Source organism: Larus michahellis, chromosome Z, assembly GCF_964199755.1.
Source record: "Larus michahellis chromosome Z, bLarMic1.1, whole genome shotgun sequence".
Classification (NCBI taxonomy): domain Eukaryota; kingdom Metazoa; phylum Chordata; class Aves; order Charadriiformes; family Laridae; genus Larus; species Larus michahellis.
The window spans coordinates 14,720,794-14,745,297 of record NC_133930.1 but is presented as its reverse complement, the minus strand read 5'-3'; the positions used below and the strand labels follow the sequence as shown (position 1 = coordinate 14,745,297).

Here is a 24,504-nt window from a genome sequence, read left to right as displayed (position 1 = left end):
ATCAGATAAAAATTCCCATTAGACGAGAAAAGCACATTGCATAAGAAAGCTGCTTGAGGAATTAATAACTACAGAACAGAGATACTGTTATTGAAAGGCAGTAATCTTCCTGGAAATAACTAAATAATGAAACTGGTCTTGTTTTATTTTTAATTAAGGTAGTAATTTCCTTTTGGTGTATTATTAGTGTATTATTAATGTATTTTTAAAAGTTTTTTTATGTATGTTATGTTATGTATGTATGTTAATGTATTATTAATAGACAAGAAGACACATCAGGAACTCTGCAATATAAACAGCAAAGTTCTCTTAAAATATTCCTTAACCATAAAATGGCAGGAAGACAGCATTGTATGGTGTATCAAAATAAAAGATGTAAATTGTGAAACACTTCAGGTTTAAATCACTAGTTGCTGGTTTCACTATCTTGCCTCCATCATAAAAAATTACATTCAACAATGATACAACTTAAATGGTTTGTTTACCAAATGATTTCACTTAGTAAAGTCAAAATTGTATTACATTCAACATATCAAAGGGTTCTTTCAATCACCTACCTCCGCGGCTGGCAAGGACGGTACCATCATAGGAAAATGTCAAGCATGAAGTGTCGGTGCCTGGAGCATGGGCTTGCCTGCAGTGGAACTTGGTGTGTACCTGTTTGTCAAACAAGTAAAACATTAGAAAATCTGCTTATTTCAAGACAGGCCAAACACTTCTTTATAGCATTTTGTGTACTCTGCCGCTATTCCTAAATTTAAGCAGAACCCCCTGTATTTTTAGCAGGTACAGAAGCTAAATATTTCTGCAGCCTTTTAAAAATGTCATATGTGTTTCAGAAAAAGCTTTCGTAATAAGAGCTTGAATGCAAAATTTGACTTTTTCATAGGTTTAATTATACAGCCCACATTTACAAAGCATCAGCCCTCTTGGAAAACTCCCACTAGCCCAGAATAAAGGTAGTTACGCCTAGTTAGGATAAAAATACATTTTAAGACAGGTCTCAACACTCCCCTAAGCAGGCTTATAGTTACAAAAAATAGCAAAATACAATATACATACTTTGGGAAGGACTTCAATGAAATATTGGAAGAATTTACTTTTGCCAAATTTAATAATCCCTGCCAAAATTAATGGCTTATATAACAGAACAAAGCTCAGATATTCTGAGGTCTACGCTCCATTTAGGTGCAATAAAATTCAAGTTTGGGAATGATGTATATTTTAATTATTTCTACTTTGCTAATAATCCTAGAGAAAGGTAGTAATTACTTTCAATTTAACATTTTGTTCTTGTACTTCTGTTAAGTCAGTATTTAGTAAGATCACTAAAAATTCTATTAAAAAGAGAGGAACCTCACCTAAATTTTAGCACTCTTCTAAAATCAAGCTTTCCTACTTCCGAACCAAAAACAAAGGTCTCAGCTAAGATGACAAGATGCCTTTTTGTATACAGGAAGGGGAAATGGAAGAAAAGGGAAAAGACAGAAACAGGGATGTAGGAATTTGAGACAGGTTGACTCCTTTTTTTAACACCTAAGAAATTACATTTCTCATTTGCCCTCTTTTCCTAACATAAAGCTAATTCATATAGTTGTAAAACAAAACATTCAAGAACTAAAGGTTGCCTGTGCAACTGTATCTTGGTTTCCCATCTGTAAGATGAGGATTAAAACATTCCCTTCCTCATAAAGAGGGGAAGAAAACAAATTAGTGACCTTGAAGTCCTTTATTTACCACAGCGATGAGCAAAACAGAAAAATACGCACAGAAGCATGTATTTTCAGAGGAGGGTTTAAACAGTATGCAATAAGTCAGATCTAGACTCACACCCTGAAAAGCAAGAGGACAAGAGAGCAGCTGCTTAGTGATTACTATCCAACCTATACATTAAGAGAGAGACGGTTCTATAGAATAAAAAAGGAGGATGCGGTCATCAAATGCAAACACACAGCCCGAATTAAGGTTGCACAGGAATACTCAGTTACTGCTGTATCTTCTAATTTTTTACTATGCACGTTAGTAAGGCTCTTTTTATGGGCTGCTTTGTATGCTAAAGTCCCAAGCTAGTAAAGTAATTAATGTTGTTTACCCTTTCAAATATTTATGCTAAATTTGGTCCAAAAGCTAGAGAAGCTTTGCGTGATGACATTAATAATGATTGCAAGCTTATTTTGGTGTTCTGAGAGGAGTCACTTAAGTCGTTCCCTCCACAAATGACTCTTCAACAAACAAAGGAGGACTTCAAACACAAAGTAAATGCTTCTTACAGTATTTGGAGATAGAATGTAATAGCCGACATTAGGCTATAGTACTTGTTTTGAAATTACTGTCACTTTAAGCAAATTGTGCATATCCTGGAGAAACTCTATGAACAGATTGCAGTTTACAACTGTATGTCTTTGGTAGGGGTGTTTATAAATACTAAGAAACATATTTTATGCATCCAATTACATAAAATTTTCCAAGAATGTGGTAGCATATAAAGGATAAACTGTGAATTGTCTATCAGAAAATAAATTTTCTGTAATATTTGTTAAACATTAACAAGCAATTAAAATGATGTATTTTCTGTCTAAGAAATATCATGGACACTTGCAAAAACATCATAAATGGTTAATAATCACACCTAAAAAAAAAAGACAGAAAGAGTACAATATGGTATTTAGCTGTTTCAAATAAATTGGAAAAACTTTGTTTGGCCTCCACTTGTCTACTCAACACTCCCATCCCTCCCTGGCAATGTCACATTAACATACATGTATTAAATTAACAGTTTTTTCATTTTGCTGCACAACTTAATGCAAGGGTGGGTTTTCTTTTCCTTTCACTTCACAATCAATCTAAAATTCCTTTCATTTGTTTTGTTTTAGATACAAATTAAAATAAAGAAAAAGATTCGGGGTCCAACCAATGCCTTTTCGTTTAGGTTTTACTAGTAAAAACCCAAACATATAGATAGATAGACAGATAGACAGATAGATAGATAGAAAATCACAATGTTTCAGGAGTTTTGCTATTTTTCTATGGCCAAAGATACTGGTTTTATTTAGCATGAATTTATGAATCCATTAATCAAATCTAAACTGCATCTTTCAGGTATTAAACAGCTCACCTTAAATGTGTCACCCACTATGGAGCCTTTTCAATGAAGTACCTATATTTTGACTAGTTCTTACCCTTTTTTAACTATCCCATAGAAAAAAAAAAAAAAAAAGCAACACACAGATACCCAAGACTCAGACATTATTTGATCCTTAATCACAAAAATTAAAACAACAGAACAAATTTATCCCAGCTCTATCCAACTTTGATGCCATAGGATTTCATGTAAAATGAGACTTGTCTGAAAGGGACAGTAAGACTGCATGAGCAATTGTGTTTGTCTTTAAAAATAAATTTGCTCAGCTTACCAGTAAAAAGATTGTTTTCCTAACTTTGAGCTCTGCAAGTTTGCCCTCCATATATTATTCTGCAAAGGAATATAACCCTGAGTTGTAATACTAAATCAAATATTCTAAAATGATTGAAGGTTGCTCTAAAAATTATAGAAGGTTGAACACGAAGTTTTTACATATACTGGCAAACGTTCGTTGCAGTTCTCAAAGAAAATAATGTGTTTGGCCTCTGGCCTCCGAACATTTTTAACAGATGTCTAATCTTGCTAACAAATCATTAGCAAAAAAAAATTGTTATCAGAATGTTTCTTGCTGGAAAGACATGAAACAACAGAACTAATGTATACAATACAACAGTTTGATTCAGGAAGGGAAGAGAGAGAGCATTGAAACACTAGATAAAGATGAAAAGATAATTAGAGCAAAGTGTATCTGCATTTCTCCCTCATTACTCCTCTCCTTTTGTTGCAGAAGTACCTGCTTTTACAGAGTACTAGTCACGTGCCATACAAAACTAGACAAGTTCATTAGTCCTTAAAATTTTTTAAAGGTTTAATTATTTCAGCAAATTCTGCAATAACACACTCCGTCTTCCACAACTTGTTTGAAGGCTTTCTAACAAATAACTCCAGCAATGTAAGCACTTTCTTACTAGCTTTGTATTAGCACGTATATTTTTGCTAAGCAATTACAGCTGACTGGACTTGCGTGCAACATGAAATGACAGGCAGAAAACATGAAGCATGTGTGAGAAAGGACGCAGTTGCATGTATCAAGAAAAATGAGGATAACGGACAAATGTCAAGGTTTGCAACATCACAGCAGTCCTCACAGCGAGGGTGAGAACCAGAAGATAAAAGGAAGCCAGAGAAAGGATTGCAAAGGAGGGATGGGGAGGTGGAGGGAAGGTACATGACTCGAGCGTCAGGTAGGAATGTCCTTCATACAAAAGTCTGGGTTGACTGAAGAGAACCACTATGGGAAGTGAAGAAGTCAGTGGCCACATTAAGTGTTTATCACAAATGAATGACCTACAACAGAGCTGCATGGTTAGAGTTTTGCTTCACACAACTGCTCTCCTTCTCCAGAATCCTAAATAAAACATGTTCGAGGAAATGCAGAAGATAAATGTAGTAAGTTTGTTCACCTCAGAAATCCAAGCCACGTCCATGAGAAAAACAACAATACGTTTAACTAACGAAATTTTTGAACTCGCACAATGTTTCTAGGATACAATATTTCACAGTAAGTGGACACTTTCCCAAGATTATAATGCTTCCTCCCCCCACCCTTTCTTCTTTTAATGAAACAACGAATGTCTAAGCCAAGATGTTCTTCTTCCTTCTTGTTCCTAACATCTTCAAGATTTTTTTAAAAGCAGAGGCAGTAAATTAAGTAAGGCCTTGGGGAAAGTGAGACCTACCAAGATTACTATATCAATCTTTCCCTGTATTACAGACGCGTAACAAAATTTTACTCATTTATTAGCGTGAACACAGTCAACCATGCAACCACAACCGTGCGTATAGCAAAAGAAACTCTATCCAATAATGAGTGTGCCACCAGCAATGTGCAATGTACTACAGTTTGCTCCAGCACAAGGAAGGTGTATTGGGAACAGGGATGCTCATGTCTAGAGATGACCCCCCTGCTCACTTACCAGCTGTTTCCCCTCTTTCACATCAAGGAATGTTTCCAATGATCCTTGACAGAGCTGGAAATCGGGATTTACGCTGGTTTCAAACGTGAGGCAGAAGGGCAAGACTAGCTGGGCAGAGATGCCAGACAGGCAAGCCCCAAGCCATATATGGCTGTTTGAGATTTAAATGGGTGATTTCAACCTGAGTAAGATACTGTCAGCAAAATAAATTATCTGACACTGTCAATATTCAACATGAAAAATGGTAATTTTCAATAAACATAAAAGCCTTCCAAGATAACATATTATCATAGGCCAGTCTCAAAGTGACAAAGGCATGAGCTATAAAGCTGCAAGAAGAAAACAAACAAACAAACCAGAAACCTTCTTTTTAGTCATAACTGAACAAGGCTGTCTGGGTCTTTGTTGAAAGCGATCCCATCAGAGACAGCCAGCAATCTCAGAGCTGTGATCACAGCTGACAAGACAAGACAGGTTCCCAGGGCACAAGTTACACTCTCCAAACGGTCATTTCCCCATCCCCCCTTCGGCCATCTCCACTGAAGGAAGCATATTTGCATTGCTCTCAATTGTAGTCCAGAAAAAGACACGTAACTGTACTTTCTGGGTTTAGTATATCACTTACAAATTATCAGGTCTACATATGCCAGCTGAATTCAGGAATTTCCCAATTTTTTCCCTGACTAGGCAGTTGCAGACTATATCAGATGCTTTCCTTAAGTCTCTGTAAACATGATCCCTGGGCTTTCAATTTATGTGACAGCTCTTCAATACCACTTCCCGTGGTGTAGAAATGGATGCTGTTTCAGTAATGACCATACTGATGCAAAACAAGATTAACTTGTGAAATTTGAGGTTTTAGTGTTTACATGATTACACTGTTATACGATTTGCTCTTCTCTGTGATTTTCTAACTCTCTGACATCTACATGTATCATTAGCAGACCTGAAACACTCCTTCCTTTCTCTCAATCCTAATTAACCAATTATGAATACAGTAACCTAACTTTATTTGCCATAACCAGGACATCTGACTGGCAATTTAACTGTCCTGTGTGTGCATTATATTCTCATCTGTTGCAACTAAGGCCTTTCACTGGGTGGAGGGATAATATTCTAGGGGAGGCAAGTCTTTGGGATTTCTTTATCTCTCACACTCAGCAGTGGTTTAATACCCTCCAATAATCTTTCACACGTATTTCATAGAGAAGTTTTCCTAGTTATTTGGAATTCTGAACAGATAAGAGACTTGGTTGGTTTTTGTTGGTGGTTTGGTTTTTTTTTAAATATTCTGCAGTTTTTCTTCAGTTACAGTATTGCGATGAAAAACATACATAACCAGAACAAAACACAAAAAAGATAACAGCTCTGTAACTATTTTTAAAGTTTATAAAAATTTTCAATCCCTTGGAATGAATCATGCATTGTATCATGTAACTACGAAAGAAAATAAAAACATAAGTGTGAAATGCTTAGTCGGAAAAGGTTGGTCTGTTTCAGAAAACAGCATTCTTCGAAGAGAAGCCATACAGCAGTGTAGCCAGTAAAAGTGAAAAATTATTTTGCATTTTGTTAATTGCAATTGACACAAAAAGTTGAGTTGACTGAAAAAAAATCATTTGCACAGAAGGCAATGAGGCACAGCAGATGATCCATTTGACTACATAACAAGGAAGCAAGCAGGCTGGCTTGCCTTAGAGATGCCTCTGAACCACTGCAGAGGGATGAGAAAGTCCTTCCTATCTGCCCATACTTCCTTCACCACTTAGAGAAGAATATCGCTGACTGCAGAAACAATTTCTTCTTCTTCAAGTTTATTTATCAAGAAAGATTTTAGGAAACCATTTTAGAAAGATGGCTTCTTAACAGCATTGCTAAATGTTTGCCTAATGGTTTGAAAATGAAACCCCAGCTGAATGTTTGGCTGCACTGTCAAACCTTGCATTTGAGAAAATAATCTATCTTGGCTACAAAAACAATAAATATTACTAATAAAAATAGCTTTTGGAAACTATTCAGTTGGCTTCCTTTGGGAATTTTTTACACCGCATGCGAAAAACACACAAGGATGCGAAAGAAATGTTCCTTTGTATCTTTTCGTAACTTATCTAACCCATCCCATGCTATCCTAGCAAATTTACGATTTTCCTCCTTTTTACTATCATAAATATGGCTTCTGTAAACCAAAAAAATCAACCACCCCTTCCTTTGTCTCTTTCAAAAATAAATTAATCACTCTTAGCCTTGCCCAGCTGTTGAAGGTTCCTTTGCCTTCCAGAAAATAATCAAATCTGATCCATGTTATTCTGTAAAAAATTCATTAAAAATTTAGTTAAGATATACTAGAACCCCACCAAAAGTCCACAGATTGCTTCAAACTCATCTATGCCAACACCAGGTTTTTCATATCAATTAAAAGTAGCTTTTTGCCTATTGGCAATAAACAAGTAAAAATATAAACAGGAAAAAAAAAAGAAGCTACAAATATGTCTTTAAAAAGGAACTACCTCTAAATTATTTCCACCATAATTCAATATAATTGCCCATAATCTTTCAGTATTCAGTGCTACCAAAGCTTAAGACCCATTTTAGTGATCTTATACAGGGTGAATAAAGTGAAATATAACCAAAAACCACTCACAATTTAGCATAAAGCTGATGTTTCTGGTTCAGTAACACTTGAGCCAAAAAACGTGTATCTTGCAATGAGTTATCAGAGGTGGCCATATAATAAATTTACTTACTTGTTGAAAAAAGGTAGCTAAAATGTGTGTGTTTCAACGAGACGGGTGCATTTCTCTAAGAAATTACAGTCACTCTCACTAAACTTTTTTGAAACATATAGTGAGCTATTATTTCTTCTCAATTATTTTATTTTTATAATAAAAATGTACTGTAAACTGCTATGCTGTATTTTCTCTGCCTATTAATTAAACAAATATAAATTTTTTAAAACATAGATTTGGTTTTATTTATTCAGGTGGAAAGGCAAAGATGGAAGAATGCCTCAGCTAAAAGGGAAGTGGTATTTTGCCACAAGAAGTATTTCAGTGATAAAATGAGCATTCTGAACTCAGAGCCTCAGTGGTTTATAAATAAGATGGCTGAGATTATTAGCTCAGTATACTCAACACTGATTTTCAAGGACCATACATATTTGAAATAATTTTTTAAAAGCCTCTAGAAAAGAAAAAATGCCATCACCATTCAGCAAAGGAAGTTGAGAGAAGTTGTATTTGAGAAGTCATCTGGTCATTTATGGATGGTGGGGAATATGCGTTTTTTTAATAACCAAATACATGTTTCTATTAATCCACAAAACACAAAGGTGCTAAATGCCCTCTATTTCAGTTACCTTAACTCATAATTTCACATGATGAGATCAGCAACGTCAGGATAAGCCCCCAGAGTTATGGATAAGTAAAACGTAAAAGTAAGAAACTAGTTGAGAAAAAAAGAAAAAGGCAACTCAAGCAAACTTTATTTTCTTTTCAAGCAATATTCCTATCTCAGTTTCATGATTGATTACTTCTTTGAACTTGCTTTCTTCTCACAATAATTTTATATAATTGACTGGCTAAATAAGCAAATAACTCTACACGTTCATAAGCAAAAAATCAGCAAAGTGGAAAAAATTTTCAAAAATTGTTCTTTGCAAGTAGTTTATACCAACTGAACACAGTGTTCCACAGGGAAAAGAAATAAATTCCCACTTAGCTTCAGACTCTGTAAACCCAAAGTTACAGATTTTTACAAGTAAAATATAACAGTGTTAATCACTGTTTCCATGCATATAATATACAGTTGTTGAAAGCTCTTTTGACAAAATGTGGTTTTGTATAAATACAACAAATTACAACTGAATACTGCATTTCATTTCATCTGGCATTTAGCTCAGAAACAACATACTGTCTTAAATAACTCTGGCAGTTCAGGTTTTGTGGTAGCATCAACTTCTGTCTAAAAAAGATCCCTTAAAATCTTCCATGATTAAAGATACTTTGTAAAATAAGTTAAATTTAAAACCAAGATTTCACTACTTCAGCAAGATGAGGGTCTGGTATACTTGGACTGGATTTCTGACACTCAATAGTGAAATCACTTGAAAATGAATGTTTCCATTTTAAAACACACTGTATATTTATCCATGTACACTGCACAACACCCTGTCATATCAAGTGCCCAGCTGGCCTACAGAGCAGCAACCAAGTACCTAAGCATTAGGTAGAGTGAAAAAAAACTTGTAATATCCTTTAGAAAAACATGGCTTGCTGTTCTACAGTGTGAGCTGGAGCGTGTCCAAAGAAGAGCAATAAAGCTGGTGAGGGGTCCAGAGCACAAGTCCTGTGAGGAGCAGCTGAGGGAGCTGGGGTTGTTCAGTCTGGATAAAAGGAGGCTATCTGAAAGAGGGTTGTAAGACAGGTGGGGGTTGGTCTCTTCTTCCAAGAAACAAGTGCTAGGATGAGAGGAAACAGCCTCAAGTTGCACCAGGGGAGGTTTAAATTGTATATTAGGAAAGATTTCTTCACCGAAAGGGTTGTCAAGCATTGGAACAGGCTGCCCAGGGAGGTGGTGGAGTCACCATCCCTGGAGGTATTTAAAAGATGTGCAGATGTGGCACTTAGGGACATGGTTTAGTGGTGAACCTGGCAGTGTTAACAGTTGGACTCAGTGATCTTAAAGGTCTTCTGCAACCTAACTGATGTTATGATTCTGTGAGATTCCTGAATATATTTCATACATGGATCGCTTTTAAAATTAGTTTTCTTTTTTTTAATAGATATTAAAAACAGATTAATGTTTAAATACCAGAGGATAGAATTCCTTCGTTTGGAATTAGTGTCCTTAAATCAAAGAATCCCTTCTGTCTCATTTAATATAAATAATAATCTGATTATTAAAGCTATGGTAACGTAAAAATGTCCCAGTCAATACCCAAGACTCCCTCAAATGGGCTGCAGTATCTCCATACCAATTTGTCCCTGAGAAATACAGAATCATTACAGAATTTTTTGTTCTGCAATTAGCCTTCTCTTGTTGCTTCAGTACCCTCTTTTCTTTTCCTATTTCCATTTTTTTTTATGATGCTTTGTAGTACACCTCTTGACTCCAATTCTCTTTCACCACTAACTTTTGTAAAATTCTTCTCCATCCAACAAAAAGATTCCTTCCATTTTGTCGTCCTAGCATTCCAGTTTCATTTCAGCATATTTCACACTCATGCCTGGCAACTTCTGGTTTCTCCTCCATCAGCAGTGGCATCTTCAGAGCAAAGGAGATACATAAATTGCTGCTGTGAAAGCCATATCTCAGAAATCTCATTTGCATCTCCACTTTTCACCAAATAGCTCCATGTTTCTTTCTCTCTCTCTCTCTCCATTACTCTTTTTCACACTTTGTCCTTTTCATCCAATACTGCCTTCTCCTCCTTCTTCATTCCTTGTCAATCCCACTTAAATTCCTTCCTGAGTCTCAACAGATTTATCCCTGACAAATCCAACAATCTACTCCATCCTCATTCTCATCAGCCCTGGAAAAAAGTGCCTATTTTCTACTCCCTTTCTTCATTGTTTTATGAGGTCCACTATCTCCTGTACACCTTCTACATGTTGACTCCTTTCTTCACTATTCTCTCTGGTGCGTGATTCTCTCTCTTTCTCTCAGTTTCACTGGTTATTCACCATTACTCAGTCCCCTTGGTCACTGAATTTGTCACTCTACAACGTATTTTTAAAAACCATATTCACAACCATGACTACCAATATTTTCACGCCATTAAACTACTTTCCAAGAAAAGGTACATCATTCTCTGTCTGCTGAACATCTTAGTTCATCTTGACATCACTTTGTGAATGTTTAACTGGCAACTTGAATTCAACATGATGAAAGCAGTTCATGATTTTCTTACCTGGATCTCCTCAATCTTCCTGGAAGATCTAGCCTCTTTTAACCATTCACCATAAGAAAAAAGTTGTTACATGCATCATGCCAGTATAACTACTTTTTATTATTATTACTTTGACCTCTTTTTGCCCTCTTTGTTTCCTTGATAATGGTCTTTCACTTTTCATTGTTGCCTCATTTTGTCTTCTTTAACAGCTGTATTTTGCCAATGACTTCAATATATATTCTTCCAATAATAGCAATTACAGATCCTTCACTTAATCCTTAAGCACATCTGTTTTTCTCACATAAAAAAAAAACAAAGTCAAAACCAATAAAACCACCACTCTCTTTTCCATAATACTTATGGACATACAGTAAACTATCATTTAAAAATGTCCAAAATAGGGAGACAAGTAGCAACTGAGTTTGCACACTGCCTTGCTTTCTTTTGTTGGTATAAACCTCTTACCAACTTGACGCCAAAGGATTCATTCTCTGACATAATCACATTTCTTTCAGGAGAATAATCAAAACTGAAGTTTGTTTTACGCAAGTAGGGACACAGCAGCACACATTAGTGCAGCCCTGCCTTGCTCTCCTACATGAATGCAATAGCCAAGAAACAACGGTGACCTGTCTGGAGTATAGAAAACATTCCTACACCCCTGACAACTCCTACCCAGTTTGGCACCACGCTTTCACACATCAAATAACCAAATCAACCAGGCATTTGCACATTTGTGACAAGTGACAAGCCACTGCCTGGCAAAGCAATGCTTTCTGCTGACTAAAACAGGTGTCCCTACTTCTGAAAAAATCACTCAGGCTCTTGAAGGTGGTCTTGAATATAAGCCAGTCCTCCCGTTACAAGGGCAGGGACACACTACCTGTACCAGCTGTGCTTTTGCAAGCCCTGGTGAAACAGCCTCTAAAAAGATCTAAGCACCATACTCTGGACCTCAACAAGATGCAGTTTGCTTACACGTCTTGGTCTCAACAGGACCACAGACCGACATACTGGTGTGGGCAACGGAACAGACCAAGAAGCTAGGATACAGTGCCCTTTACATGCTCTTACCAGGGTATGCGTTGATCACAGCAGCTACATTCATCAGAGCATGTGTCCATACGAAACATGTTCCGTGATTATACAATGAATTGGATTTTTGCAGAGTATTTCACTCTTTGTATGTGAACTAGCACAGTACTTTCTAATTTGGCCATCCTATCCCAACCTTAATAAAATGCATTACACCGAAAATTTATTATATATTAAATTTTAACTCTGATTACAGGCGGCTAATTTGAGCACAATAGAATCACAAGCCAAATCTGGAAGTGATGCATATACATTGTAAAAAGTTAAACAGAAACCATAAATGCATTTATTTAAAACCCTGCACTTTGTTTAATCTGAATGAAAATTACATATGTTGAATTATCTGAGAGTACCTTGTTAACTAGAGATTAGAATGGTTATTCATACACAGAAATTCTATTAAAACTAGAATTTCATTACAATTCTGTAGGCATACTTAGACACACAGAGAAACACTGTATATGTATTTATAGATAATGTGTGAAATACATAGGTAGTCATATCCAACTCCAAATCTAGTTCTCTATCTCATGAGAAATTTAGAACTTGGTTCGAGGAAGGCAGCTGTTCCACGGACGTATCTGATTTCAGTCTGTGTAGTATCACACCAGTCATACATTAAATAAAACACAGCTGGACAATGCTCTACCTATTTCACCACCCTCTCTGCTAAGTGTTTAGCACTAACATCTGTTGAAAACAAACTTTAGGAAATAGGGACATCATGAAAAAAACCCTTTATTTTAAAATATTTTGCACTGGAAGAAATGTTACTGATTCATAAATAAAGCCTCGCATACATACAATTAGGTTTTAATTGAGACTTATACCTAGAGTTGAAAGAAACTTCTTCACTGAAGGCTCTTACATAAAATATACTATTATTACAAATACTTTTCATTTCGTATGATTGGTTTAGTTCCGTACTTGTGGTGTAGAGACAGTGTAGTTGAGCAGTTTATCTACTCATAGATAATCATGGACACAAAAATAACTTCTTTAGTTTATAACCTTATTATGAATTTGCTACCAATGCTATGCAAACTTCTTTTAATTAAAGTTAACTAGACTTATGAGATGTTAATTAAAAACTGAGGGCAGTCTCTAGTATATTGCAGCCAACTATTTAAGCACATTTAAAACTGTATCCTCACAGATGTGCACCTTTTAGCGGATGTAGCCACGAAACAATCACTCTCTACGTAGAAACAGTTTGTTCTTTATCAGACTTCCTCTGTGTCAAGTGTACGTAACCTAATGTTACATACAAAAGCTACGCTTCGCTATAATTTATCTTCTTTTTTTTTCATTTTTCAATTTCTAAGAGATTCATGGAGAATATTTTTGTAACAAAAAAGTGAGTATATTTCCTAATGTTGTGAAACTGAGTACATTTCAAAATACATCACTATCATTCAACTGAAAAAAAAAAATTAAATACTGTCTCTCTTTGGTAAGTTTATTTTTTCTAAATTAAACAGTTATGAAAAAGGTGACGCACAAGCACCGCACAACATTAAGCTAGTTGTTTCCTAGATCAGTATCCATTTTCTGCTAGTGGTCACTGACACAGGAATACATGAAACTCCAACAACTCTTAAATGAGAAGAATTTGTTACCCATCTTCTACATTAGACCTCTAGAAAAGTCAGGAATCTGGTAATATTTAAAATGAGAGCAGGAAAAAATAAGAAGTAAAAGATAAGTTTACTCTACTATAGTAACGAGAAGAATTGAGGAAGGAAATATAAAATACATTTCAAAAGTTTAAAAATTCCAAATTGTTATTTTAGAGATTTTTGTATCATCTGAAATGACCATCTCATTTAAAAAAAACCCACTACCCTACCCGGCTAGCTCTTGGTACACTATTTACTAAAATTCACTTCACATTATTCTTTATGAATACTCCAGAATAGAAAGCTTTCTAAATGTTATGAATTGATGAGAAAAGTGAAGCCTGTAAGAGATATATCCAAATATGAAGCTGGAAGGGGGCGAAGGGCCCATAAATTTACCCAAAAATAGAGCAAGCATATGCAGACAGAAAGTACCTAATCTTCACTCAATAAGTTCCACAGATCAGAAGTCATTATTTCCTACCTTTTTTGTTCTTAAATAAATACACTTGATCAAGCTGTAAAAGCTTTCCTTTCATATTTTAATATATTGGAGTTCTAGGCTTCTCTAATAAAACAAACTCAATGACCAAGAGTTGTACAGAAACACACTTTTCATTGCTTTTATGAAATTCAGGGTATAAACCTGCTGTTCATCTCACTAGCTTCAAGAAATACTGACATACTATGAACCACAGCGAGAAACATTTGGACACAAACTAGCTTCCCAATACACACATCAAGCACAAACTCTTTTTGTAATATACAAGCCTTATCAGGCTCCAGACCAATGAAGTGTTCAGCTTGCTTGAGCACTGCATACGCTGCAGTATCTAAATGTCATTTTTCTGATAACCCAGACAACTCTGGAACTCACTTCTTGTTAGAACAAATGTGGCATCTGTACGTTTAACTTTTTCCCTCTGCATAAAAGGAAAATTTTCTCTAAAATAACAAAGCCAGCTGAAGAAGACTCTTCTATTTCTGTTTCATTATTTCTCATTATTTTATCTTTCTATTTCTGTAACATTATTCATCCTACATTAATATTAATAACACTACAATATTAATAAAGCCAATAATGTTGCTATAATGCCTACTCTTTTCTTCTCAAATTGTCATTTTAAAATTATTTCTGTGAGCTCTGCTGTTCTTTTTCTAAATACTAAATCAAAGAAAGATATATAATCCTTGTGGGATAAGCCTTTTTCCGCTAACCATACATGAATCCAAAGTAAAATCCTTTATCCTATTTTCATTGGGGTGTGACAGACTTCAAGATTTAGAATTGCCTTTCATCACTATATTAGATAGCGCAAACATTTAGATAGTTCTTAACTATAAACTGTTTATTACATAAGAGAGAAATGCACTTAGAAATACAGCAGGGTACATTTTATCTTAGCATATGATTGTCAGATTCTTTACTGCAGCTAGCTTCAGGGTGTAGATAGTGATGTACTGGTTAAACCAGACGTATACAAAAAGGAATAATATATGAATCTGTTAATATTTGCTGCTGGCAAGCTTGTGTGTGATTTCCAGTTTCTAGAGCAGAGGTCTGGCACATATACATACGGAATGAAAGGGTGGGATATTATGGATATGGAAAACTTACCTTAAGTTTGAAAGGGGAATATAGTATATTTGGATATCTTTCATCTTGTATTTACACAAGAAATTTCCAGATGTAGCCAGACTGCCCTCTTCAAAGCATGAAGCATGTTACATACTTGGGGGTAATTGGAAGATTTGCCTGCTGTTTAGCTGTAGTAGTGATAGTCAGCAAATTCAAGTACAGTCATTGTAAATTGTTTCTATTAAATATTGATGTTTCACTGGAATAATTTTAATTCTGTGAAGATGTCTGTATAAACCCCAAATTCTATATAAGCAAAACCAAAACAAAATATCCAAATTGACAAGTGAATATTTGATGGTCGAAATAATGAATAAAATCTAGCTGGTTGGAAAGAGCATAACCCTGGAACGCTGTAATAGACCAGATGCTAAAGACACACTATGATTTTTGCGTGGTAGAAACTGTGTCTAAAAAGGCATATGCACACTATTAAAGTTTTCTGGTGGACAGACATAAGACATACATTTCAAGAATTTATTACTGAGAGCTCTGTCTTTTGCATATCAGCATATGAAAAAAGCATCCTGTAACTGTGCAAAGATCCAACAGTCTCATCTTCCCAAAGCATGGGTATAAATCCCCTCAAAGGACCTTCCAATTAACGGAGAAAATATTTACAGCAAGTCTCAGATCTTACTACTAGTTTTCATTACTCTGTCTTGGCAGCATCAGCTGTAAAATCCATCAAGAACAGCAAAATAAAGTTTACCAAAAAATTTCCAAATAAGATCTGGGCTTGGATTACCGTTCCAAAACAAAAGGGTCACCCTATTTGGGCAGTGGGGTGGGGGAAGAAGTATCTTACATGATCTTTTTGCATTATCTAAATCTATGTACTTAGCTGTACAGTATTTCTTCAAAATGGCTTCAATATTTGTAAAACTTCTAATCTCTGAAAACTCTTACCTTAAAACTTCATACTGCACACTCCAAAACTAAAGCTTACAAAAATCCTTTCATAAATATAGAAATGTACTTATCTTACATCTATTAATCATGCAATTATTTGGAAAATACTTCTAACATGAGTATTTGTAATTAAAATGTACAGAGCTTAGATCTGCTTAACTTCAGGGCATACTGCAACACCCCACTTTTCCTCCCCTTATATTCTAAGCGTAGGGTGGCTTAAGGGCATGTGGAAAAATGGTTATTGGGATTACCACTTGATCACACCACTTTTGGGGATATTCATGTGGGCAGCATAGTAGTATAGTTTTGGATTTCAGTATTACTGTGCATTTTAAGTTCTGTAAAATCACTTTGAGCTTTAGCTAAGTAATTTAAAACTGATCAAAATACATAAATTATTCTAGCAATTTAAAAATCAAAGTAAGGTTTTAAAATGAAAATACTAGCAGGGTAACAGTTCAGCAATACTGTAGTAGATGCTCACTTTTGAGCAGGAAATAGCTTAAGAATGGAGCTAAACATACCACTAGATCTTTTATGAAACGAGATAGTAAAAAAATACAAGTTAATGACTAGCTATAAAAATCTTCCCCTGAGCACTGAATCAATTTGTGTTTAATGAGAATTAAATTGTGTTGAGAATCATAAAACTTTGCATCTTTCCTGTTCAGATTTACACTACATAAAAAGTTAAACCTATTACAGATATATCTGTCAAAGTTAATTCTTTACTACTTGCAGTGCAGCCATTAGCTAGCTAAAACCTTATAAAAATTACTCAAGGTTTCTAAACAGAACCAATTTAATATAGCTAGAAAAAAAAAAAAACAGACAAGATTTTGGGTGTACAGGCTGTTTTCTTAAAGGTGTTTTTTTAAAAGACATCACCACTCCTTACAAACTCTGCCTCCCCGACATCCTTATCAATATTTTTGTACCACAGCTGTAATGATATACAATAAATAGAAACATGATTCAGGCTGCCATATACAGAGAAGATATTTATGCAGTCCTGGGCTGAATGCACCCAGGAAGAGCTGGAGGGAAAATTCACATAACAGGTAGCCTCATCAGGTGGGCTAAAAGACTAAGAAAGGCTAACTACAAAGTTTAGCTTTCTCACCCTAATAAATCCTATTTGTAATCAAAGAAAAACATCTTGATCCTTTCCTGTTAAGTGTGGAAAATTAGGGTAGCTTTTTTGTTCATTAAAGAGATTTTTATCAATTTTAATTCACAATACATTTTTAACCTACCCACCAAGTATAAGAATAGTTTTTACAAAAATGACTTCAGTCTTTCCTTATCTCTATGAGTGAGATACTCCCACTTCTACACAGGAAAACTGGGCACAAAGGGGTTTACTGATTGCAAGACACACTTTGTTCTTGATACCAAAGACTGGCTCCACAGATCAGCTTGTCCAGCAACAGGTATTACTATTGGTCTTACAAAAAGCTCTGAGTGGGCAAAATGAGGAATTTGAACCTATTTGAACTGCAGGTCAATGCAGTGGTTTTACCACACTGCCCTGTGAATCAGTAATTTTCAAGATCCTGTCTTATTTTGACCACTAACACTCTCTAACTCTCCATATATGCCATACACTTCTCCACGTCTCAGAACATTTAAATTGAGAGAGTACTAATGTGTTATGATCGACTATTTCACACTATTGTTTCCACTATTCATTGGAAGTTCGAGGGAAGTTATTTTTTATGTCCTTTGAAGCTGTTATTTTAAGCCAAGTTGACAGTGTTCATAATATTTCAAACAAGCTGACAGATCGTTCTGCTAATGTGCACTGTAAATGCACACATACGTGAACTTTAAAGAAAAACCATGCACTGACAAAATAACATACGTGAGAAAATAACACAGATTTATGACAAAATGAAAAAATCCTCTGAGGCAGGTGATTATAATGGATCATGATCATGCTGAGGAAGTCTGGAGAAAGCCAAGGCAGAGCTGGAATGCATTTGGCTAACTTCAGCATTAGCAAGTTACCAATGTCAGTGTCACAAAGACAAAAAAAGTCTTCCTCCAAAAGTTCCAAAAGCGTTTTTACTCTCACTACATACAGCTGGGAGATTTGGAATTGGACCAAAAAAATAGTGGAAGCAGAAAACTGAATGAAATGGTCATGGTGTGCATTACTAGTCAAAATTCCTACTAAAGAAGGGAACTGATCACATACCAAAATCACTCCCTAGACACAACAACATAATTGAAAAAAAAAGCAGATACTGAGGTGGCTCTAAGTGGCTTGGAAAATACAACTAACTCATGACCCTAACTTGCAAAAACCAGATACTTTGATTTCAGCAGGGATGATAAAACATGGGATGGAAAAGATCTTGTCCCTTTCTAAATAAATAAAAAAAATATTCAAAGAATTATTTAATCACACCATTCTGAACCAAGTTCTTCTACAGTACTCAGCAGCAAACACAAGTGACACCTCGGTAGTGATGTGGATGCCACCACACTACAGGTTGATTTTTAATTTGTTTGCCCTTTGATAGACACATCAGCAGGATTCCTGTAGCTGGGCGTAAAGCTATCAACGAGTCATGCGTGGAGCAGAGTGTAATAAACCTATAACCAGCAGTCAGAAACTATGGCTACAGTGGCAAGGAAGATTTCCAGGAGCTTTGTCAGGGATCTTCTGCCACCTTGTTAAGCATTACGTTCTTTGTGAACCCTCAGAGGAAGAGTGGCTTCCTACCAGTACTGCAGCAGCGTGCCTGCCTCTCAGGAGCGACTCTTTTGCTCAAGGAAAGGGCATTATCAGACCTTCCTTCCTATCAGGGTATCCACTTCTGACTTTGGTACTGCTGTTTTCATGACCATGTTTTCATTTACAGCAGGAAAGTGGGGGCTTTACATTTTCACTGAAGGAAAGAGAAACCTCCCTCTCTCTCTGAAGTGTTTGACGGGAGTTTTTAATTCTGTCAAAAATAAGCGTGTCTAAAAAACCTTCACAGACATCAGGATAACAGACGCTATGGATACTACAGCCATAATATCTGCTAGGAACATCTTCCTGGATTTAGTTTGTGCTGTTATCATCATATGCAGGAACAGTGTTACGGGCAGTCAACAGCAGGACTGAAATATAACTTATATTTTTGCTTAAATGCACAAATGAATTCAGACACTCAAAAACAGGCCTTTATCAGATCAGCTATGGCACAACAGCAAGGTCAACTAAGCTACAGTTAACTTTAAACACCTTCCTAATGCACATGTACCAAAACCATAGTCTAAAATAATGATGCCAGAATCATTCCTATATATTCCTATAAGAAATTATAGCAACTATTTTCTGCTTTCAAATACTAGTTATTTTTGTTGCAGGTTCAGTAGAGCCTTCTCAAGTTAAACACAAATGCTGTCTTAAGTTTTGACTTGAAACAGAGATGCACTGTAGTACAACAAAACCTGTGTACACAGCTCTACACTTGTTTCAACAAAATCAAATTATATTTACGAGATGGGAATTAGAAAAATTTCTTCTTCAAAAATCAGAAGTTAGTTTTTCTACTGTATATTTCTTCAAGCAGCTTAACCCTCACATCTTGTTTTTCCACACTTTTACCTGTTTTCCTGTGTCACCTACAGTTCGTTACCCCCAAAACCGCACCACTTTGTCATGACTTAACATTTTCGTGTTCGCCTTTGCAAGCGTCTCTGCATCCTGCCACGCCACTAAGTGCTTTCATCATTCCAGTGCAGGAGTCAATCCCTTCATCATTCCAGTGCAACAGTCAATCCCACCCTCCTCTTTCTAAATCCTACTTTGAACACATGTTCCTTTTAAATTTTTTTTCTTATCACTCCCCCACCCCCCAAGTGTAAGATGAAGTCTTCTTCATTTCTCATTTATTTCATCAAGATGCCTTTTGAAATGCCTGATTTTAACTTTACACACAGATTTCCAGAGGGTACTAGTAGTTTTAGGTAAGAATGCCACTAAAAATACAATTTCTACTGCTGCTTTACACAAAAATCTTGCACATTTCTTAATGACACCAACAAAAGCAAAGACAAAAATTCTTTAGGCTTTAAAAATATAAATCCAAGGACACTACCAACTTCATTTCCAGTAGGAAATCGTTTTAGTCTTGCATTATTATACAGGGGTTACCAGTTTGAAATTGCACAAGATCCACAGGATATATCTTTAAATTATTCATAATCACCTTAAACTGCACTCAATAAGCATTGCAATATGTCATCTTATAGACACACAAAAGTTCAAAAGGAAAAGCACATGAAAAAGCAGACTACCAAGAGCACTATTGTTAAAACTACACCAGAAAGCTTAATATTTCAATACTGTATATGTTACAATAAACAACATACACAGGTGATGAAAGCCAGTCTCTGAAAAATTTATTATTCTGTTAGAACAAGTTTACACTTAGGATGAATTCTCAAGCTTCATGCCATTAGGAAGTTTTACTGGGTTTATAGTGGAAATAAAAACAGAAATAAAAATAGATGACAATCTCAAAATACATGCTGTACTTTGAATATGATCAACGGGGTTTCTTTTCATTTTACATCTATACATTTCCTCTTGCCTCCAGCAATCAAATTTTATTCAGCCTTTGTGAAAAGTTCCCTAAATTGCCTGTTTTCCTTTTTAAAAACAAATGTTTTAAAAGATTAAGTTTAACAGACTCATGTAACTTGTATTAGTTCAGTACTATTTCCCCAAAGCCATCCTATTGGAATTATAGAGCTTTCAAAGATCTATGATGTCAGTTTGATTCAAAGGATCCTGCTCCCCTGCCCCATTTCCTCTGTAATCTTACTTTGGCCTCCCAAGTAATTGACCCTAATCTAATTTTCTCTTCTAGGCATGTCATAAGTACTTATCCCACTGAAGTGAAAGGGACTGGGTATCAATTCTTTGGGTAAGAGGAGCATTAAGAAGATATGGATGATTATTAGGATGATTAATTTTAAAAGTAGCAAAGCTTTGCCTGGTGAATTTGCACTCAACATTGAAAAATTAAACTCTTGGAACTGGACTTCTTTGTAAACTGTACTACACAAAGCAACAGGGAACACTGATTGATCTAATCTTTGAATTATAAAGTAGTAGCAAGAATTGTATGTATTCTTTGTCAGACTCATAACTACTGGAAATTAAATTTTAAATTAAATATGAACAGAAGAAATTACAATGTCTATTTCATAATTTTTAAGAACTTGAAATAGTTCCCATTCTGACTCTTTCTGACCACACTGCATTTAAATAAATTGTTCAAATTTGCCTCAGTGTTTATTTTCACACGTTGGACAACGTAACAACATTTGGCATTTAAGTGCAGCATTACCCTTATCCTCTCCCACTTGGATGCTATTCTCCTCTGCCTATTATCTGGATGAATAACTGGTTTCAGTATGAAGTTTTATGACTTACTGTTTAATACGTTCACCATCTCAAATAAAATATGGAAGTATACATTTTAGGTTTTATATAAGAACCAACAAGAAATTACAGCTTTTTCCACAAACATTGCCTCTTAAATGAATAATATTCTAAATATAGGTATGTGGTCAACTTTATTTTTTTCTTAAAACAGACTGCCAAGAGTTTCCTCAGTGTTTTGAAGTGAATAGCAGCACACTGAATGATCAGTTGTAGAGAGGCAGAAGAAATATTAAAGTTTCTCTATGAGTTACTTAGTTTTTGGGGGGAGGAAAAAATAAAGTACCAAAATTGATGTTATCATCTTCAACATTCAGCATTTGCTATAGTAGAAGCATATATTGTTATCAAATACTTGACTTACAGTCATATTCCTATCCCAGATCTGGATGGACCCATCTTGACAGCCAGCTGCAATAAGTTTACCATCTCTGCTGTACGTGCAAGTTGTAGGAATCACCCGTTTACCTTGAACTGATCGTGGTTTAAATACGCTTTTGTGCTTTTTTTCATTGTTAACGTCCCATGTCCTGACAGTTCTGGAAAAATGTTTTAAAAAAGAAATGGTTTAGATAAAGTTAATATATGAATATAGGAATGAATATATATACGAATGAAGTAATTCTTATGTTATAATCAAACAACTTTTTCAGCATAAATGGCCTATAACATTGTTCAAATAAAGTTTTAACAGCAAAATAGTACTTAATATATGGTATGGCAGTCATGAAACTAATGCAACAACTTTCCAAGTAAGAAATATCATATTCACTAACATGCATGTGAAGGTTACAAAAAGAAAAAAAAAAAAAAAAGAAAAAAAACCAACAAAACAACACCCCAGATCTTCCCAAGTTCTCATGTAAATACATCAAATTCTTTACAACTGGACAAATGACCAAAGGTTAATATGCAGGTACTACACAGTCTCCACTGTCATTGGAAATCAGGAAGATGAAAGCACTCAGTCCTTTACAAGAATAAGGACCTCGGGAAGCAGGCATAAATACTTATACAAATTCATTAACTAAACAGATTGTCTTAATTGTTCTGACATGACAACTGACAAACCTGCTTTTAACTGGCAGTATGGCAAACTGGCTGGTTATTCTTCAGGCTATTTTTAAAAGGCACTTTAAACAATTGATTGCAATATTATTATAGTTCTCTTCCACTAATCCTGAAGGTCTCAGAGTTCTGTCATAAAAGTGTTATTCAAATACTTTACAAAGGCTCATTTATGTAATACTGTTTTTTCAAGTTGAGTTTTTCCCACATTATTAGCAAAACAAATACATCCTTTTTCTTTTTAATGGAAAAAAAGTATCTGCCTGGATCTTCAGTGTTTCTTAGATACATGAAAACATCCAAATGAAAGAGAACTAAAACACTGAGATACAGGTGGACTCTTTAAACTGTCTTAGATACAAATGTTTTCTGTCCGTTTAATACGTTGAGTTCTTTCCAGATAAAAATTCAAAACTCTTCTGGCATCTAACGCAGAGAAGAGTTTCAGGATTTGGCAAAGGAAGGAAGATCATTAATTTAGAAAGAAAAAAAATCACTAAGTTCTCAAGACAACCTCATTTGTTTAGACTATACAAACATTGCCTATAATCCAAGAGCACGTAACTCACTGGTCTCTAGTAAAGCAAATACCACTTTAAGAAAGGCTGCCATTTCTCCAGAACAAGACAAGACACCATGGCATAACATTTGGAATTTCCATCAGAGCTACAAGACCAGACAGGTTACAGAGCTGACATATATATAATTCTAGGATAAAACAGACAAGAAAATGAGCTGGAAATAGCTCATATAAGTTTTATTTAATTGCACACTCAATGACAGTACTGAGAAATCAGTAACCAAATAGAATGAATCTCCAGTTGTCCACAATAAAGTCAGATTAGTCTCATTCTTAAAAGTCTTCAGATTTCATATCTGCAAGGCATCACTTCATTGCTCTATGTGGAGCTCTAGCATAAGACACTCAAGTGTTCTCTGATGGTTGATTTGGGGCATTTTTTTTGTGGTGGTTTGTTGTGGTTTTTTTTCATTTTAAATTAAACATTGGATTATAATGCATTTTCTAGGGTTGCTTAAATAAATCCATGCTGCTATATGGTTGCCCAGCAAGGTTATGCAATTGCCTTTCTTGGAGTTATTCAAAACCTGTCTGTCCATGGCCACGTGCTAGGTGCTTAGGTGATCCTTCTTTGAACAGGATGGTTGGATCAAAGGATATTCAGAGGTCGCTTCCAGCTTCCATCCTCAACCATTATGTGATTCTGAGATTCCCCTTTTCCTCTCTATGTGTTGTCAATAACCACCTCAATCTAATACCTTTCAACAGGCACCCTGACACTTTCTCCCATTCTGATATTTACTCAAAACTTGAATCTTTTTCCAGTCCTTTTCCCTCATAATATTTAATCCTTCTAGAATCTCATTTGAATATCCTGTACCTCCAGCTTCTCTTCCTCCTCTTGTGATGACCATCTCCTGCTGGAAAGCTACTCCTTTTTGTGCAAGTTTTCAGGACTGCCTCAGCATACGCACTTCTCAGATGGTGTACCTAGTGACATGGTTATGTGCAGGGAAGTTTAAAGCCTGCCTCCCCCTATTTGCCTTTTTTACCTAAAATGCCTCACAAGCATCTCAACTGCAATTCCAAAAATACCATCTGAGAATCATTCACCATCCTAATTCTTCATTTCTGCTGGCACAGAAAGACTTTTTTAAAGCCTTCAGTCACCTCTTCAGAGCTAATGTCCTGTCAGAACCTGAATCGCTTCACAACACTATACAGGGTACTCAAACCTGCTTATTCATTTTG

General features: G+C 35.5%; 1 protein-coding gene across 2 annotated transcripts in view; it reads right to left on the bottom strand.

The window, feature by feature from the left end:
• The window catches only part of WDR70 (WD repeat domain 70), a 138,364-nt gene that overhangs the window by 38,133 nt on the left and 75,727 nt on the right, over nt 1–24,504 (bottom strand). For both annotated transcript variants that reach the window (XM_074569772.1, XM_074569771.1), the window contains exons 10-11: nt 22,030–22,204; nt 558–657 (exon numbers count right to left, since the gene is read on the bottom strand). In XM_074569772.1, coding sequence (XP_074425873.1) covers nt 558–657; nt 22,030–22,204 — 275 coding nt within the window. The remainder of the gene's footprint in view (nt 1–557; nt 658–22,029; nt 22,205–24,504) is intronic.